General features: G+C 39.9%; 1 protein-coding gene across 2 annotated transcripts in view; it reads left to right on the forward strand.

The window, feature by feature from the left end:
* wdr95 (WD40 repeat domain 95) overlaps window positions 1–17,433 on the forward strand; it is a 30,843-nt gene extending 13,410 nt beyond the window's left edge. For both annotated transcript variants that reach the window (XM_044032150.1, XM_044032151.1), the window contains 23 exons: window positions 599–684; window positions 775–867; window positions 953–998; window positions 1,084–1,130; window positions 1,726–1,843; window positions 2,429–2,498; window positions 2,877–3,117; window positions 3,968–4,073; window positions 4,589–4,740; window positions 5,531–5,633; window positions 5,742–5,848; window positions 7,170–7,258; window positions 7,357–7,411; window positions 7,502–7,547; window positions 7,868–7,927; window positions 11,870–12,026; window positions 12,096–12,182; window positions 12,282–12,340; window positions 12,949–13,081; window positions 13,191–13,230; window positions 14,441–14,529; window positions 15,634–15,797; window positions 16,042–17,433. In XM_044032150.1, the coding sequence (XP_043888085.1) occupies window positions 599–684; window positions 775–867; window positions 953–998; window positions 1,084–1,130; window positions 1,726–1,843; window positions 2,429–2,498; window positions 2,877–3,117; window positions 3,968–4,073; window positions 4,589–4,740; window positions 5,531–5,633; window positions 5,742–5,848; window positions 7,170–7,258; window positions 7,357–7,411; window positions 7,502–7,547; window positions 7,868–7,927; window positions 11,870–12,026; window positions 12,096–12,182; window positions 12,282–12,340; window positions 12,949–13,081; window positions 13,191–13,230; window positions 14,441–14,529; window positions 15,634–15,797; window positions 16,042–16,053 (2,160 nt within the window). In that variant the 3' untranslated portion in view covers window positions 16,054–17,433. The remainder of the gene's footprint in view (window positions 1–598; window positions 685–774; window positions 868–952; window positions 999–1,083; window positions 1,131–1,725; window positions 1,844–2,428; window positions 2,499–2,876; window positions 3,118–3,967; window positions 4,074–4,588; window positions 4,741–5,530; window positions 5,634–5,741; window positions 5,849–7,169; window positions 7,259–7,356; window positions 7,412–7,501; window positions 7,548–7,867; window positions 7,928–11,869; window positions 12,027–12,095; window positions 12,183–12,281; window positions 12,341–12,948; window positions 13,082–13,190; window positions 13,231–14,440; window positions 14,530–15,633; window positions 15,798–16,041) is intronic.
* The last annotated feature ends 2,586 nt before the right edge of the window (window positions 17,434–20,019 follow it).

A 20,019-nucleotide genomic window follows, 5' to 3' on the forward strand; every position in this document is an offset into this window, starting at 1 on the left:
TATTTGGACGCCTGACCATGACACAGGGACTGTAATGACGTTTTTAAATACATATACAGTACTTTAATATGGAGATGGTATCTCTTTTGTAGCGATAACGGCAGCTGTCGAGCCCAAAGTCTGATTGAATCACCTGAATACAATACTTATCACGTGTTGCCAAATACTTTTGTCCATATAGTGCATATTTGTTACTTTCATCCACATTTAGATGGACCTTTCCAGCTAGAAACTGAAGTTTGTTACCCACTGCCAAAGTCCATTGAGAAAATCAGCATTTTTTCATAATGGTGCAGGGGAGTTGTAAATCCAGTGCTGCCTCTTTAACTAAATTCAAATGTGTTGTCTTGTGACTTTTGTGTTTGAAATCCATTGTTTGGATTTACCCAAGTGACAAATACTTACTAATAGAGACAGCAGAGGACCAGCAGCTCCTGTGTGTCTGAGAGCTAAAAAACAAGATTTTTCCTGTGGCCGTTAAACTTTCGTTTCAAGCCAGAAAAGTCTGTCTAACAGTGAGATAATGTGATGAACATGTTCTTAAAATTACTGTTGGTGTCGTTCATGTGTCAAACCTGAGCTAATCTCTTCACTACAGAATGAAGGACCTGCCAACAGGAAGTCAAAGTGGGCAAGTAATTTTACTCTGATAGCCGAGTATAAGAAGCTGGTCATTGCTACAGGGTAATAATAAAACTGCATTATCTATGTGGAGTTGTGTGTTATTATTTTTGTCTACTGATCCCAGCTGATGTTTACTTTGTTGTCTTACAGCGACAGAGAGATACAGTTTTATGATCTCTCCACTCTGGAGCCTTATTGTCAGATTAGTGCTCTGGAGACGGTTCCTCTGACATTAAACTACGGGTAAGTAACAAAACCACGTGTGTGTGTGTGTTGGATTATGTAGTTGAATAAGATCTCACATCATGGTGTGTGTTTTTCCTCGTAGCTACACCGGACCTGACAAATGCTGTATTTTGTATGGAGACGCTGAGGTTCAAACATTAAAAAAAAATAAATAAATACAATATCAGAGTGTTGTTTTTATGTTTTATTTATTTATTTATCTTTATGTTTCAGGGATGTGTGACAATCATTTTAATTTCCTCTTTTGGAGATACACTCAGGTAAATGTGCTTTTTTTTAAAGACCTCCTGAACACAATGTATTCATATTGTGGCATTTACATTTTTAATATGTATATGTATATATATATATGTGTATATATATATATATATATATATATATATATATATACATGTATATGTATATATATATATATATATATTTATATATATATATATACATATTTATATATATATATGTGTTTTAGTCATTTTTGTCCTCTATTGGGCAGATTAGACTCCAGTTCAATCTTTATCCATCCATTTTTTTGTTTTCTTGTTCTCCTCAGTGATCAATTACTGTCAGAAAAATAAATTTTCATTAGAGAGAGACATTATTATATGTATTTTAGAATTTTTACACACTTTCCGGTTTTTATATCCATTAATCTATAAAATATTAATAGATCTGGTCGCTTATTTGTTCATCAGCACAAAAAACAACTAAGTTGGAGACATCAAAGACAATAGAAAACCAAAAATTAACATTTGAGGAATATTGATTCTTAACTCTTAGGATGTCTGCCTCCAGAGTTTGAAAGGATTAAATGCACCTGATTGTATTTAACCCCCCTTTTTTCTTTTTTTCTTTTAACAGATTGTGGAATAAATTACCAAAGGTTGAGAACATACCAAACATAGTGATTGACAACGCGGCGACCTCTCCCAACGTGACCTTCGTCAGATGGAAGGTTCATCATGACTGGGTGACGCAGGTGTGGCATTTGATTTAAAGCTGCAGTGTGTAACTTTCCTTGCTGTGTGTATACAGCAGTAGAGCCGGACGGGCGGGGACAAGAAATGATTATCCTGTAAAACGAGCGGGTTTGTTTTAGTCGTAAGGATTCAAATTTTCATGGGTTAAGTTTTCAGTCAAATTATAACCCAGTGTTTTCTCAAACTTTCTTTCAACCCCTTTAAGGACTGTATTTCGTAACTTCCATGTTATAGTGCATTACCGCGTGTTATTCCGCGTTACAATGACTTACAGTGCGTTACTGTGTGTTACTACAAGATCTTAAAAACACATGGATTTCACTCAATCAGCAGAGGTCACATTAGAACGTTTGTATGTATTTTATTCATTTTATATCATCATTTATATATAATTAAGAATTTCTCAGTGTATGTTTCTTACTTTATAGGCTGTGAATGTTCTGTTATTTCCTGTTCTTGGTTGGAGTAACTGTAATGAAAGCAATTTCCCCTCCAGGGGAAATGAAACATTTCTTATTCTGATTGAAAGAAACGGACATTTTGTTGATATTTAAACAGGAACTAACTCTTCTCTCTGAAACCAGGCAAGATATTTCCCGAGTTTCCAGGCCGTCGTCTCCTCGTCCGGTGACGACTCGTCGGCTCTTGTTTTAGGTAATTAGCATTTTCTCTGTGTGAACACAGCAACATCGTCACCTGGACTTAAAAATAAACAACAAAAAACTGTCTGTTCTTTCATACGCGGTGTTCGGGCTGAAAGTGCGTACGATGTACAGTAATTATGTGTGTGTTGAAGGCAGCCATGGCAACAGAGCTCTGAGGGAATGACTCACCAATCAATGCATGCATGTGTGTGTGTGCATGTGTGTACGTGGGCATTTCCACTTTCCAGCTGGGTCATTTATTCTGATAATGACTTACCCTGGATCTAAAAAGCATGCTTTGATTGATGCTCGTACAAGTGGCCTTGTAACATATATGTGTGTGTATGTATTTTTGTTCTTTTTTTTCCCCCTCTCTTTCCGTCTGGAGGCCGCGTGCTGCCTCTGACAGACGCCGGGCAGCGGCTGAGCGAGATCAGAGAGGCCTGTTATGAAGGGAAGACCAAGAAGGTCCAGATGAGCTGGACCCCACGGACGCGGGCGTCCAGCGACCAGACGGTGTTCGCCGTTTACAAAGGAGTCAAGAGCTTTGATCTGTGTCACAAGCACAGCTTGTTGATCACCGGGGGCATGGACCGCCTCATACGGATGTGGAACCCACATTTCTCTGGGTTAGGAACCAGAATTCAGTGGACTGTAAAGGCCCAATCCTGAGATTTTTCTACCTGGGCTCTCTATGATTTTACCCCTTTACCACCTAAGCCTCAATATGTCTGTCTGGATTTTTTTGTTGTTGCTTATTTTAACCATAAAAGGACCAGAAAATGTCCTGTGAGTAGGTGCTTTTGCCCATTTTTCAAGAATAACTTTCATTATCTGGCAGTTATTTACAATTTACTGCATGCTAAAAGTGTTTTATGAAGAAAAACAAAAAGCATTGCAGTCACTTACAGATTTTGCGTGTTAAATTTGAACAGTATAACACATATTTAAAATAAAAAATATTGCGTTGAGGCCTGGAAATGGTGAACATTTCAGAAACATTTTTAATTGGGATATTAGGTAAAAACCTCCAAGCTGCACGGACGTCAGTCACTTGGTGTGACATTATTTTCACTCACGAGTGACGTTAGCGAGCTCTGACCGGATGCTGATCTGCAGAAATGCCAGCGAAGTGCGTCTACTTTAATAACGCGTGGCTTTTGAATGACAAATTTATGACGTGGTGGAGGCTGAACCAGCTTCTGCAAGGACGCTGTGACTCTGTGTCCACAGAGGGAGAATACAAGAAACCTCAGACTCAAACACAAAGGCATGGATTTTATTCACACACGCGTTTGACGCACATCTCCTCAGAAAAGCGGATACGTGTGCGGATACAAAAGACGACTGCATGTCATTTATCTTCACTGATACATATTTAAAAATATGGGAGCCAGGTTGAAAAATATCCTTGAAATTTCCCCCTTTCAACATGAACATGAAAAACATGCCCTTTTTTCTTTCTTTTTTTCTTTTCAGGAAACCGACAGGTATTTTAAAAGGCCACTGCGCTCCCGTCGTCCACCTGTGCATCTCCTCAGAGGACGGTCACGTCTTCTCCGTCTCCATTGACGGCACAGTGAAGGTGATTCCTGACGTTTAAATCACATTGTTTGTATCTTAAAGTTTTACTACACTGTTGGGTTTTAGAAATATTTGAAAGACATGAAAAAAATGCTGCTGCGCGTTAAGGGGAACTCAACTCAGAGTGAGTAGTGACTTGTAAAGCAGTTGTTTTCAGTGTTCTAACTGAATCATTAGAATCAGTTCATTAAAACTATTTGTTCAGTACTTCCTCCATTACCAGATCACCAAGGGTTAAAGTGCTTTATACATTGGGTTGGATATATTTGATAACATTTTTTGTGATGTCGTCAGTGGGTAGATTTTCCCCAAAATTGAATGGGAACATACTTGTGTGATCAGCGACCAATCACACCGCCAAAAACTGTTGACAAACTTGGAAATGAACATTGTGCAGTAAAATAACGTAACTTGTCATGGAATAATAAGTGTTTTGGTACTTTTGGCAGCATGTAAAGTCCAATAAAGTGATAATTCTTCACGTTAATGGTGCAAATATGTGTCGTCACGTGTGAGGTGTGGGACATACAGGACCAGTGCTGCCTGTTCACAGCAGAAGCCAAAGCCAGCGGGATTCACGGCGACGTCACCGCGTGCTCGTATTCTTCGGCCATGAAATCCCTGTTCGTCGCCGCAGACTGCGTGGCCGCGCTCTCGCTCATGATGAGGTTGGTCGTCGTTTGGCTTTTTTGTGTTTTATTCATCATCATAAAATCCAAAGACCTCTGAAGAAACTTTGTAAAAAAAAAGTCCTCAAAAGTAATTAAGGATAACGATGTGTGAAATTCACAAGGAGGACAGCTGGGGATTTTCAAGTCGACTTGCATGGAGTGAATTAAATAACCACGAGATAGTGATTTGGAAAAAGACGTCACGCTCGTCTTTATTTGTTTAAATTTAAACATCAGTTGTATCATGGCAGAGTTTAGAGTTTTGTAACAGCCTTTTCCCACATATGGATCTATTAATACAGGCAAAGAGAAAATTAGTTACAATTATTACTACGTATTCTGTAGTTTGAGAGAACTCGAACTAGTGGAAACGCGCCATAAAATAAAAAAATCTAAACAGAATCTCAGAAGTGAAAGTGGAAACCTAGCACATTCTGAGCCAGTTGTGTTCTTTTACTTCATTTCAGTTTGATTTAAAGTATGCTTTCAGAACATTAGTTGGACGATGATGAGCTTTGAACGGGCTTTCTCATGTCGGAGACATTTAGACCCAGAGCTCATGTTGCTTCTTTCAGTCAGAGGCTCAATAACAGGCACTTTGAGAGAGTGACATTTTATCATTTTCACTGCAAATCATGCCAAACTTGTACTCACGGGATCAGAGAATATAAAACATAGAGCTATAAGTAAGCATGAAACATTCACTTTCATGGTATTTTTTTTCTTCACAGACGCCGGCATCTCCTTCACATTATTATTTCTCATTTTAAATTTGTCATTCTTTAAGGCAACAAGTCTGCCGGCGCCTGACGCTTTCGCACAGCGAGGCCGTGACGTGCTGCGGCTACAGCGAGGAGTTCCGGGAAGTCGTGAGCTGCACTGAAGGATCCGTGAGTCCAACATCAGCGACATCAGCGTCGCTGACGAGCAGCTCCACGTGTCATGATTTCACTTTGTTTTTAATGTTTACGGTACGTTTAACTGTTCTTGTTTTTCAGGTGGTTAAAGTCTGGGATTTGGACACCGGGCGTCAGGTGTTTGAGTTCGGGGGCACACGGGATCTGTCTGCCATCACGTGCATGACATTTGACCTCAAAGGGAGGAGGTAGAGTATCTGAGTTTAAATGAAATATACTTTAATTTCATGTTTCTCAAACTGTGGTACTGTGGGGTTTTTTTTTGGATAAAGGACACAGCACACAAACGGGGAAGCTCATATCAGGCCCAGTTATTTCTACCTAAATTCTGCAAATGAACAACTAGAACAAGGAAACACGATAATTATGTAAATCTGAAATGATATTATAGTGTTTTTATTTACAAATGAAAATGTTCTTTATCGCTCAACGAGCAGCTGTTTGTCCGCCCACCGCTCCATTGACTCCCAGAGAAGCTGAGCTTCCGTGGAAGTGACAGTTTTTTTTTTGTTTGTTTTTTTTGTCACATTTTGTCTAATCGGCGTTTTATTCTGTGTCGTCACACAGAGAAATGTTAAAGCTGAGCTTCAAGTGATTTTACAGAGGCAAGTAAATACATTGGATATTAAACTCAAATCAATAAAAAAAAAAAAATAATATAAATATAAAAAATTTAAAATCAAGCAGACAAAGGATTTTTTATCTGCTCTGTGTTTGCCCTCCCTTATTTGTCCCCAATGTGAATTTGAAATAAGTCACAGGGCTTACACTCCCACTCCTTTTCAAGACTCGAGCTGGTCCCCTGAGTCTCCAAGACTCGACAAGTGGTCTTTTACAGTACATGTTCTTCCCTTTTCATCTAATCAGTCCCCCTTTAATTCAGAGAAACACTGAACAGATGAAGCATCTGTCAACTTAAACTTAATAAAATGTCATTTAAAATATTAAACATCATTAAACAAACAGATATGAAATTTAAAGTGGTTCAAATTGGCAATATCAGAAAGCTGCAGTAAACAATAATGTTTTCAATTATACCTCACAGAGAGAAGGTCACCGGTTTCAATCCTGGTTCAACTGAACGCCTTTTCTGTGCAGAGTTTGCACGTTCTCCCCGCGTGTGTGTGTTTTCTCCAGGTTTCCTGGTGTCCTCCCACAGTCCAAAATCATTCAGAGGTTAATCCATTCGGGTGAATGTGAGAGTGAATGGTGTCTCCTCGTCTCCTCAGCGCTGCCTCGGGCGCCGAGGAGACGCTCAGCGCTGCCTCGGGCGAGGAGGGGAACGCGTTATTCAAAAGGTTTGGTGCAAAAATATGAACGCAAACTCCGATCGGCTGCATGTTGCAACCCCCCATTGAACGGAGTCCCCAATCGTACGATGTTTCCCTGCTTCAACACAAACTCATTGTGTGTTGGAGCAGGGGAAATTTGGAAAACCTGCAGGCCAGTACGTCTCAAGGACCAGGACTGAGAAACCCTGTCACTATCAGGTTTATCCTGTATCTGCAGACTCATCACAGGTGGAAGAGATGGATGTTTGAAGATCTGGAACTTCAGCAACGGTCAGTGCCTGAAGACGCTGAAGAAGGGCACGGATGGTAAATTTTCATTACTCCCTGAAAAGCGAAAATCCCATCCAAGCCCAACACTTTCCAGTAATTGTGAAAAATCACTTTCACCCCTTCCCCCCCCATAGACGGAAAATGCCTGGAGGTTTGCCACTGCATCTTTCTGAAAGTTCACCGAAATTGGTGAGTAACAACGTGACACTCTGCAAATAATTCTCCGCTTGATGCATCAAGTCGAATTCACGTTGCGCTTGTGCAATTTCTATTTTAAAGCTATGTGATATCTGCGGGCCGGGACCGGACGATTGACATTTACTCAGTGAGTACAAGAGAAAAGACAGAAACTCAGGTGTTATGTTGTCAGTTGCATTTCACAGAAACCCATTTCCTCCCCGTGTCTCCCTTCCTACTGCATCCCATTTGCATTTATTTGCCGTCATTTCCAGGGGAAGGAGCAGAAAATATGATTGATAGATTGAATCACATCCAGCCTGTTTTGAATTTCATTATAACAACCTGACGATTGAGGGGAAAAAGGTGTGACTCGGCACGTCATTTGTCAGGTTATTAAGAATCTCAATAATGTTCTGCTGTCCTTGTTATACACAGGTTTGAAATGTGTCTCTGTATTTTATTCAGGACGCACCCGGCGACCTCCGTCACGTCCAGAAGCCGCAGCCTTCGTGGCAGGATGATCTGGTGATTCATGAGCAGAAAACTGTCAGAATCAAATAATAGGCAGTTCAATGGGTTTCTGCAATAATGTTTCATATTCTCCCCCCTGCAGACAAATATCTCACACAGACACATCATTATTTTGTTTCTGTGTTCAAAGTGACAAGAGGACAAATTGTGTCTTTGTGGTCGGGACAGAAAACACGATTTGAAACTCACATTTGTCAAAACATCGCAATTTATTTCAACTAAAAGTGAACAACATAAAAGTAAAGTACAACATAAAGGTGACATAGTTTGAATATTTTTTAAGATATTAACTATGCCTTTAAAAAACAAAACAAAAAACATACATATGTGAACAACTGAGTGGTACATTAAAAACAATGTGATAAATAAATATATAATAAGAAGAAGAAGAAGAAGAAGAAAGAGAAAACTACACCAGGACAAATACAACAAAGTTGAAGTTCTGCAAAAAATTTGTTCACATAGTTAATCTTTTAGTGACCTTTGCTGACGACAAAGGGACATTTTTCATTTGCTACAACATCTGCAGAACAACAGCAAACAAAGGTCATATAATACACATAACGTATATGCCACAGAATAAATGCCCTAAAACACACAAAAAAAGTAAAGAAAAACTATTAAGGTACACAGACATTATGGCCTAATATGTAAAAACAAGGCATTTTACTCATGGAATTAAGCCAAAAAGGAAGCATTGAAACATTAAAAGGGTTAATTTAATCAGGAACAAGGACAATTTAGGTTCATGTAAATACATGTAAAGCACCTTTCTTGTATTAAAACCAAGTGGCAACAATCACCTATCAGACTAAAACTAAATTTAAACCAGCATCTCACAGGAATGTCCAACTGCAGCCACGGAGCTAACAAGCTAACATTTTCCAAGCACAAGTTGACCTGAAACCAGGCTCCTATTGGACGACAGCAGCTGTCAATCACTCTGGTGTCCACTCACGATGCGTCCCAACACAGTTTGACATCGTGTTCTATTGAAAATGACCTGAAACTATAGTGATTGAGGCCATGACAGAAATCGAGTAGTAGACTTGGAAAAGTGGCCCCCTGGTGGCCAGTTAGTATATATTTAATTCCACACTGGCAACCACAGGAGAACTGGGATACTACATCCACTTTTTACATACAGTCTGTGATTATAACTCATCTGTTCTGAGTTAATTTAACACCTTCATTTACATTAATGGATGGATTTTTGTACAAAAATGTTGACATATTCTCACACAAAGATGATAAGTATCATAATCGATTAATCAAGTAATCGTTTGGGCCATAAAATGTGGAAAAATGCGAAATAATGATTCTTTCTTTGTCATATGGAGCAAAGAAACAAGAGAATATCTACGTATAAGAAGCTGAAAAATAAGAAAACTTGTTTTAATTAAAAAAACCCCACTAAAAACCAATTCATAGGTCATGACAGTTAATTTAATAATTGATTAATAATCGAGTAATGGAGTCATTCTGACCTGCACTGCAGTGTATCTATTTATCATCTCTGACACATCTACAGAACAGAGATGATAAAGTGTTTCGTGTCCTCGGTCATTGTTGCCCCTTCAGGACTGTGGAGACAAAACCATCTCTGCTTGTTCTATCTCTGCTGTTACACAGACACACAGAGCAGAGGACACTGCAGACCTGGCCCGACACTATATAAGCTTCTTTTTATTATTTGTTATTTTGCTGACTAGCTGGAAAGCTCTGAGAGAGATGGGTAAGAAAGCGCTTGTGACCTCTGACCTACTTTGCGGCATTGCCTGAAGGAACATTTTGAAGTGAACAGTGGGCGACCTGAACCCACTGTCTCCCTTTTATCCTTCTCTCCTTTTTCCATTTCACTCAGTTTGGACATTTTTCAATTCCACACTATATCGAACAGTTTTTTTTTTTTTTTTACTTTCTTGTCATATCTCATATCACATCAGGGAACTATTTGGTTGCTGTTGTTTGTTGTTATTTGGTTGTTGCTGTAGAAACATGGTGCACAAAGTAAATAATAGGAGGGTTAATTTCTCCAGCGACAGAAACCTGATTTTAATGTACCACTCTTCTAAATGAATGTTCTTTTGTGAGTACTCTACAACCGTTCAGTTTGAAGAGTTTTCCCCATAGACCACATGTGTGTCAACTTACACAAAAATACTTATGGCTGGAATATTTAATTTCGGCCAATTAATCGTCCTAAATGTTACACACTGGACCTTTTAATCCTCTTATGACCATCAAGATAATTAGGCTGCCTGGAATTTTTTTGATTTTATGGCTGTAAAATTGTCAAAAAAATGATCAATGAGTGAGTGCTTCTGCCCCGTTTTTCACTATCGATATCTGGCAGATAGTCTACCCTTTAGGAATTACAGTACTACCAATCTCAGCTGGGCCAATCTCAGCTGACATAGGCCGAAAGGCGGGGTCTCACCCTGGACAGATCGCTAGTCCATAGTAATTACTGCAACATAGTCGACTTTAGGTATAAAAACAATACCGTTTACCAACTGAAGGGGGTCCCCGAGAACAAATCTTAGTCTGTGTTACTTTACGAATTACTGTGACACATTTTTCACCACACTTCTCACAAACGGTACCTTTTATCAACTGTAGGTGGAGCCCGAGAGGTTAAGAACAAAACTGAGGGGGATCTCATTCTCAGTAATGCTGAATGAACCATTCAGAGACCTGATGCTGCGTCGCCTGCCATCTCTTTCATTACGGCTGGTGGTTACACTCACACCCAAGAGGCCCATTAACGGAGCAGAGAGATTGCATTAGAGGAGCCAGGAAAAGAGAAGAGAGCTCTTTGATTATGTGCAGATTCCTCACTCGAAATAGTTTTTCATTAAAGTCCTGCAGGAGGAAGATCAATAGTTTTGTTGCAAACACTGTACTCTGGTCTCCTCCTCGTATCCACCGAGGCTCCGGTTAACTGCGAATCTCCCTGTTTCCTTCCAGATGGTCAGTCTCGTGTTTCGTCTCATTAATATTTTAAAACGTGACCCAGTTCAGCTGAACATGTTTCGCTCAGGCGGTGAGTGTAATTCAGGTTCAAAATGCCATCTGCTTTCCCCTAATTTGGCTCATGAGTTGAGTCGTTTCCTCGTTGGCAGCTCAGACTCTCCGAGCAAATATTCTCGTTTGGTGAGCAATGAACGCATAAAGACAGATGAATCAGTTTATATCAGTGTGAAGTTTAGGCAGCAGGAGTAATGTTTGACAAGCCGGTGTCAGCTTGCTCCGGCTTTGATCCAGACTCAGCTCGTCCAGAATGTGGGTCACACTCGGCTGCTGATCTGTGTGAAACCAGAGCTTCAGCTAAAGCTGTTTGACATTCATATGTTTGTTAAAAACATAAAAACCTCACTTTCTGAGGTTATTCCATGGGTAAATCAATACATTGTATTAACTAATATATCTTAACGTATAACATGTTATATCATGATAAATAAAAATCTGTGATTGGTTTCTTTTTTTAATCTATAACGTTGCTTTCTTTTGAATTTTGTGTGACTTGACCTCGCCTGGTCCTCGACATGGACACAGATTTTACTTTCGGCCCCAGATGTGATTGACTTTGACAGACCTGATCTCACAGTTTGACGAGTTTTTTTCCCATAGACCACATGTGTCAAACTCCAGGCCCGCTATACAGTCATATTTGGTCCTGTGGAATAATATTTTAATCTGTCCTGCTCCTCCATTGACACACTCCAGTTGACACAGTTTTTTACTTTCGTCCCCCTCTGTGATTGACTTGGACGGTGCATGAAAATGGACGTAGCGTTGCTTTATAGGATTGGAAATAATGAGTCACATGGTCTGTTGAACTGCATATTATTTTTGATTGGTAGTAAAGAAGTTTTAAAACGATGGACACTCACATTCACTCACATTTGTTGTTGGTTTTTTTTTGTCCCCCAGAATAACGGTCATAAAGAGGACATCCTGTGTGTGGTGCAGTGTCCTCCATCCCTCCTGGCCACCAGCAGCTATGACGGAGAGATAATCGTGTGGAACGTTGTTTCTGGACGTATCCAGTGTCGCTTTGTCTGCCCTCACTCAGCAGAAAATGCTGAAGGTGATTATTGAATGATTAATATGCTGCAGTGGACAGAATCGCATCATTATTTTTATCACTCTCACACAGGACTGGACAAAAGTGTCCCAAGCATCATTTTCCTCAAGAATGTCCCGTTTTCCTCGGCCACGCTGCTCCTGTCCTCTGGAGCGGCCGGTCAGTGTCACGAGCCGTAATTATCGCAGACGGTTGCACTTTACGACCTCCAGCGATGTCTCTCACTGCCGTTTAAATTATGCATTTTCTCTGTTAAAGGTTGTATAAATGTCTGGCGAGTGCTCAGCGGAGGACCCTTTGTGAGCGGCTTCAGAGCTGTGAGATATTTTACTGATTTTATGTCAAATTCTGTGACTGAAACAAGTTTTTATTAACATGTGTCGCACATTTGAACAGAATTTTCAAAGAAGCGTATAACTGTCACAGTGGAAAATATAGGTTTTTGATCAGAATCACTTTATAATATGATAATTATATTATACAAACGTGATCATTGTATTGTATAAACGTAAAGAAGAGCGTTTAAAATCACAAAAAATGAAACAAAAACTGAAATAAATCACATACAGCGAATTCGACGAAAAGGAAAAGAGGTTTACTTTTCTTCCTCTTTGTCTTCACATTCGCTGATTGAAGAGTAAGCAAATATCTTAATAACTGCACACTTTCTATGCTGAGCTCCACTGTTTTTTAACAGCTAGAAGGTATTTTCTTTGCAGATGATGCAGAACTTTAATTTGGGAGGTTCCTCCCCTAAAGCTGAAATTAAACATATCTTTGAAATAATTGCAAAGAAAGCAGGAAACTGTGTTTTTGGGCCATTGTACATAAAAACTTTTAGTTCTCTTGCTTTGCTGTCACATACTTGAAGAGATGACGAGTGTGGCTACAAACTGAGAACCTTTTCCTAATTTCCATGTTGCAGTCTTTATTCCAAGAAAAGATCACAATCATGGCTAAAACAGAAGAGGACACGTTGCTCTATGCTGCCGACCAAATTGGTTACATCTACGTTTACGACATGAGCAAATTTAACCCTGAGGAAAAATCACCACGACGTGAGTGTCACCTTTACTTTCACTTACGCAGCGAGTAGAGTGGAAATATACAGTTTAATAAAAGTTATCTTAAATGTGATACTGTTTATTTTTCGCCATTTTTTTCCAGCTCAGTACTTCTGGCGTGCCCACACCAGCAGAGTTTCTGGGTAAGTGAAATTCATATACTTTTGGTGCTTTACATTTATAGTCCGAACTGGGATTTCCAACTCGGAGCAACCACTGCTACTTTACCATTTATAGCTCTTGTATCGTATTTGTTTCACAGGAATTTAGTCGTACACGCAGTAATATTTTACCGTTGCTGCTAAAATACCAAATAGAGCGTTGTTAATCACTGGTATCGCTAACAGTGGTTAGCCCAAGATACATTTGCGTCCATGTTGTTTTTCCAACTTCTCAACTTGAATGCGATAAATTCGGGTGACGTCACTCCCAGTTCCAAGGTTATTAACGTAAACTAAAATGGAAAAAAAAATGTCTTTAACTGAAATAAAAATAAAAACTAGAGTTTAAAAATAAAACGTTAACTAACTGAAAACTTGTGCGAAGTACAAGTACGTCACGTCATCCGCAAAATCTAAACGCTGATTGGCCAATGCATCAGTGCGTTTTACGTCTGTGCATTGACGAATTTGTCGCATCGCGTCGGGTGTGAACGCAGCATCACACGATATGCAGATGACAGCCTGATGTTTGTACATCTTTTTTTTTTGTCAAGGGTGCACCTGTGTGAGCACTAAGGGTTGAATACTTTTTGAATCTTCCACCAAATACTCCATATTACAAAAAACTTACACTGAAACTAATAAAAACTAAAATAAACTAAGCATTTACAAAAAATAAAAACGAATTAAAATACCCACTCCAAAACTAATTAAAACTTAACTCATTTTAAAAACAAAAACTAATTATTATAATCCTGGTGTTTAGATCCTTTATGGTTATAGTCATCTGTGTCTTGGGTCTTGTTTTTTTTACTTTAACTTGTGTCGTCATGCTGCGTTCACACGGAACACAGATCCCGCCATCGTGCCACGCCATTTCGTGCCCCAGGATCATTTTTGTGCTATTTTTGTCTGCATTTCAGTCAATCAATCAATGAAACTTTATTTATATAGCAGTTTGTAATACAGGGCAATGTAACTGAAATTGATACCGGTCACGAGACTGGTGCTGCTTATCGTGATCCGCACAGAGTATTTTTCTAACGTGCCGTTCACATCCGTACAGATTAAACAGACGATTTTCAAAAGGTGAGATACTGCTGAGCAAACGCTCGCCAACCAACACATTGGATTATTCAGAGACTTCTGCCGTTAACACTTTCTCCAATTGTGTCTCATTATTCTGCTCCAGCCTGCAGATTGTTGACAATGATCAAGTGGTGCTTACCTCGTCCACCGACCGCACCGTGCGTCTCTGGAGTCGAAGTGGCGAATTCATCGGTGGGTGTCATTCCTCATCTATCAGCCCCCCCCCCATTCTGGACATTATTAATGATCATGCAACGATAGGATCATTAATCTTGATCAGCGGGAAACACCACTGTTCCCGCTGATCACGGTGAACTGTTATTTACACAAGGCTGAATTAACCCTAAAGGGATCAAATGATCAGTTTTTCTCCGAAAGTGCCCTCATTCTTCTTCCTCTCTCAGATGTGTCAATACCTGTCATTGCACGCTGAAAACTATCAGGCAGGTTAACTATATTTTAGCACTCAATATTACTTAGCTGCAGGTTTACAGTGTGTTAAAGCTGTAGTGTGTAACCTTTGTTGTTCTGCTTGTCTTTGGTCTGTTCTTATGTTGCGTCCTTCATCTGTCAACTAATGTTATACAGTTCAAGCACCACTGGGCTAGACTCTTCTCGTTTAATTTTCTTCTTTTCCATCAGTGATAGTAGCTGGTGTTTTTTTTTTAGTGTCGTCACTGGAAGATTCACGAATGTGAAGCAAACAATGCTGCACTGTAGATCAGTTAAAAAGACTTAAAAACTAAAAAAACATGCGTTAATCTAACAACATTTAGCAATGGAAAAAGTCAGAAAAGGTTTCTGAAAGTTTCACTTTTTGAAAATGTCCTCGCTTTTTGAAAATGTCCTCACTTTTTGAAACAAACTGTAACTTTTTGGAATTTTTCCAGAGCAGTAAAATGCAAAAGCTGGAGTGATGTTTCGGCCCCATGTTTATCCTTTGCTTGCTGAACTTTTTCACACTTTAATGCAACATTAAAACTGTTTCTTAGCTCCCGTGTCTTCACAAATGCACATAAAAAGTGATGGAATCTCAGCTGTTGTGTGGATTTTAAGACCCATTGAGATCAATGGGTGTGCTGGCCAAGAAAGGCAGCCATAGTTCATAAAAACAGGGAGATAACAGTTACAAAACAAACATTGAAATTTAAAAGTGCAAGTAAATAGACAAATAAAGTGCACACAGGCACTGTTCAATGGATTTCCGTACAATGGTCTTTTAAGATGAAATAAATGTTGATAAACTTAGTTCTCTTGTTCACCATGTTGTTCAGAGTCCTGGTCTCTGATCCACAGGGACCTTTGGGCAGTCTGATATCTGGAACATCCACGTCCCGTCTTCCTGGACGCACCCGGCCGTCCCTTACGAGGTCCTGACTCATCCTCTGAGTCTTCCGGATCATGACTTGTTGAATTTTAAAACCCAGTTTCCTGATGACTGTGACGGCCGGGAGCTAGAGGTGAGCTGCATCCTTTCACAAAATGATAATCTGATTATCTGAGCTCAGTCTTTTTTCTAACTGCATAGAAACACAGCAAGGTGACATTTTTCTCCGATATCCATCAGTGACGGACATTAAAACCCACATTTTACCACAGCAGCGATTATACTGTACATGAGCAGAGCCGGTGTGACAACACATGCAGCTGGAAATGTGACAGATTTATGTTTACAGTGCTTTCTTTCTTTCTTTTGCATTTCAGGCTGTTTCATGAAAACTGCCATGCACGCTAACAAGCTATCGAACCACCGGCGCTCGGAAAGGCTTTGCTACTGTGCAGGACCTGACCTCTCCCTCGCTCCCTCGCTCCCTGGCATTGATCCTCTCATAAGCAGCGCTGAGGAACTGCAGTCGACTGGGAAAGATAAAACTGTATCGATCACACTTTGGAAACTGTAGCAAAAATGGATTGGAATTGTGGGTCGAAGGCGTGTAATCACACACACAAATGGCCTTCGCAACAACAGACTGTAAAATAAGAGAAGGTGTTTGATAAAAGTGGGAGAATGTGTGTCGCTTTGAAATCTGCTCACTCTCCCACACCAAAGTCCATCGAGAAAGTCATCGAAGGCTCTCCAAGACACCAAAACTTACCAAACACTGTGTCCCAGAAAGCTTAAAATACTGATTTTCTTAATGGACTTTGGTGCAGGAAGAGTGAATGGTTTATGGACAGGATTAGTTTTACATAAAGAGGAAAAGGTAAAGTAATTATTACCAGAGCTTCTCAGTGGTATGTCAGTCATCATTACTGGACAATGACAGTAAAGATTACAGTGACTTTTACCTGGGGTGAAAAGGTCTGGAACAATTACCTCAGCTAATACTAATCCCATACGAATAGACCCGGCGGTGCTCAAATCAAGTGCAACTTGGTGTCTGGGAAGTCGGGGTGAAGTTGTTTTCCCGTAGCCAGTGCAGGGTTGGGAATCACTGGGTTCACTACCCTGTTGTCACTACCCTTCCACGTTTGGGCCCTTAGACCCCGATTTACCCCTCCCAACCTAGATTTCTTATCCTGAGCAATATTGGCCATCAATATTACAGATGTCCTGTGTTGAAATGACATTACTCCACCTCCACATGTAAAACTAATCCTGTCTGAATACTAGGGCTTATGTGCCATACTGCACCTCATACAACCACACTATCCCTTTAAGATGCTTTTAAACAAACATCGTGTTCTTACGCACAAAGTTCCTATCAGCTCTGTGAAGCTTCATATCATTTTTTATTTTATTTTATCTCATTGTTTTGTTTTTAGTGGCACTCAAACTTTCCATTTCGTTCTCTGCTCTCGTGGTGTGTGTTGGGCCACGACCGGGCAGATATTAAGGCTTTTAGAGTGTAAAAACTAACTGTACCTGCCCTGCACCAAAGAGAAGATAAAGTTAACAATAGAGCCGGTGAAGCATTTGGAATTAAATTGAAGTGCCATCAATTTTTACGCTGGCCTCAGCTAATTTAGGTGGAATAGTGTTACTTTCCCATCCTCCTCCCTGATCACAGCCCTTTTCAAAGTTAAGTTGGCTTTAATGACAAATGCAAAGTGGACAGTGTGATACTGATAAACATGAAATGTGAAAAGTCTGCAGAAGAACATAGTGTTTTTTTTTTTTTTTAATAGAACTGAAATCCAAAGGTGATAATTACAATTTAAGGGAAATGAAAAACAGAGCACGACAAAAAATCTCCTAAAAACAGACCCTGAAAAAAAATCTTAAGAACAAACCTGAACAAAAAAAATCTGGTTCAGACAGAGGCTTGTGACTGTGTAAATGAAACTGTAGAAAAACCCGCAGACACTTTTTTCCTGTATACCACGACAGTGAAGGATAAAGAGAACAAAGGAGGTGAAAGTGACACAGTAATGTTTGTACAAGCAAGAACAAAAGCTGACACAAAATGAGCTGTTTTAAAGCTAATTTTGATGTTCCATCAAGTATTGTCCCAAATTTATACTCCTCCGTTTACAAAAATCATACCCCTGGAGCTTTAGAACACTGCAATTTATCATCCTATACACACACACACACACACACACACACTCTTCTGCAACTACAGCGTTTTAATGTTAACAAACACACAGAGGAGCCCAGGGGACTTAATGCATACACCACATTTATTTTTTTGATTACAGCTAATATTATCACCTGGCCCGACCACATAACCCAATTACCCTCATACTGTATATATGTATAACAATATATATGTATGTTCAGAGCAGCGCTAAATTATTTACAAATGTAAGCACTTACATTTTGTAAGTGGAGGGAAAAGGTGGGAAAAGTCATAATTATAGGCTACAAATATCTGTGAGTTATAGTTAAAACCAAAAAAATAAATAAATGTGTGATTACGAGCAGCTTACTTACAGATGATAAACTATTGTAATAATAGGTTTTTAAGTCTATATTCTTACAATTCTGTGGAGATTGATAAAGGGGGGAAAGTATAAATATGTGCAAAAGAAATGGTTAATAGTTTAAAATGATGACTGCAATCCCACACCGTTCCAGTCACACACGGTGTCCCTCAAGGCTCAGTGCTCGCTCCCCTCTGACTTCATTTCCACTGCTACACCGATGATTACCAGTCCAGCAAATCCATTACCTATGCCACGTTTTGAACTGAGAATTTTTGCAGAAATCTTCTTATTTTCATTTGAATAACATATTTTAAATGATCACTGTGTGATATTTATGCAAATCTGTGACAAACGGATCTGGAACTGAATTGGATGCGGGCCACCACATGGTTGTTGTAGTGGTTAGCACTCTTGCCTTTGCAGCAAGAAGACCCGGGTTCATGACGCATTTGGAAGAAGGACCTTTCTGCATGGAGTTTGCATGTTCTCCCCGTGTATGCGTGGGTTTTCTCCGGGTAGATGGACCTGTGATGGACAGGCGATCTGTCCATGGTGTACTCGCCTTTTTGCCCTGTGTGTGCTGAGATGGGCGCGGGCGACCCCCGCGACCCTCATGTGGAGGATACAGTGGTAGTAGACGAGTGAGTGAATTTTGAACTTTCTGACATTTTTGAAGGCCAGTGGAGGGAAGGCCATAAAGGAGTGCAGTCATCGGGTCGAGAGGTTATGAAGGACTGAATCAGTTTTTCAGCGTCAGATGTGTGGAAAGGCTGGTGACTGGTGTACTGGTGCTACATTTCGGAGGTGAAGGAATTATGTTTTAGTGATATTTTCAATGTGTGGTCTGAAGGAGAGGGTGGGATCCATAATGATGCCAAGGTTATGGATCAGGATTGAGGACAGGGCGACCAGCAATGGAGAGTGAGAAATATTTGGAGGAGATTCGATGAGGGTTTCTGATTTATTGAAACTTATCCAGACTTTTATTTCAGTGAGACAGTCTGTGAAAGTGGAGAGAGCATGGCAGAAGTGATGGATCTGCTGGACAGGTATAACTTCTAAACATCGGCGTAGCAGTGGAAATGAAGTCTGTGTTGTTGAATGATGTACGCATGTCCAGAATGAAAAGCAGGGGACCGAGCACTGAGCCTTGGGGGACACCGTGTGTGACTGGAATGGTGTGGGATTTGCAGTTATTTATGGAAGTGCACTGTCCAAAGTGTGACCCTGGGGCCAGAGGCAGTACTCCGGCCCCAGGGAACTTCATTATGGCACCCTTTTTGATTGGAAGGACACCCAAAGGAAACAAAGTTGCAAGGACATCATATAGGACACTGCATCACTCCTTTGGAAACAATCCACTTTTAAATTAATATTTTTGTGTGTGTATGTGTGCACCTCAGTAATGACAAAACACTGCTATAGAATGTAACCAACACTTGTTTATATTTAAAATGTACGCACCACAGCTTTAACATCTCGTGACATTTCACGTTTATTTTTATATACATTTCTTACATGTAGAGTCATTAATATTTAAGGACATGTAAGTGTCTCCAGACTGAGACTTTCATCTGACAGAACATGCAACTGCTTCAGTGACAGAAAGTGCACTTTGTTTCTTTAATCTGAAGACTGAAGACTCCGTCTCTGTAAAAATCCTCATGTAACTGTCATTGTCCAAAAATATGCTCCTTCATTTGGTGTCACTAGAAAAAGAGAACATGAGGGTGAAACTGTCTCGGGTTTCTTGTTACCTACGAGCTCTGGAGAGAGCCTTTGTTTGTTTGTCGTCAACAAACCTGCACTGAT

This window comes from Solea senegalensis, linkage group LG8 (genome assembly GCF_019176455.1).
Source record: "Solea senegalensis isolate Sse05_10M linkage group LG8, IFAPA_SoseM_1, whole genome shotgun sequence".
In the NCBI taxonomy this organism is placed as follows: Eukaryota; Metazoa; Chordata; class Actinopteri; order Pleuronectiformes; family Soleidae; genus Solea; species Solea senegalensis.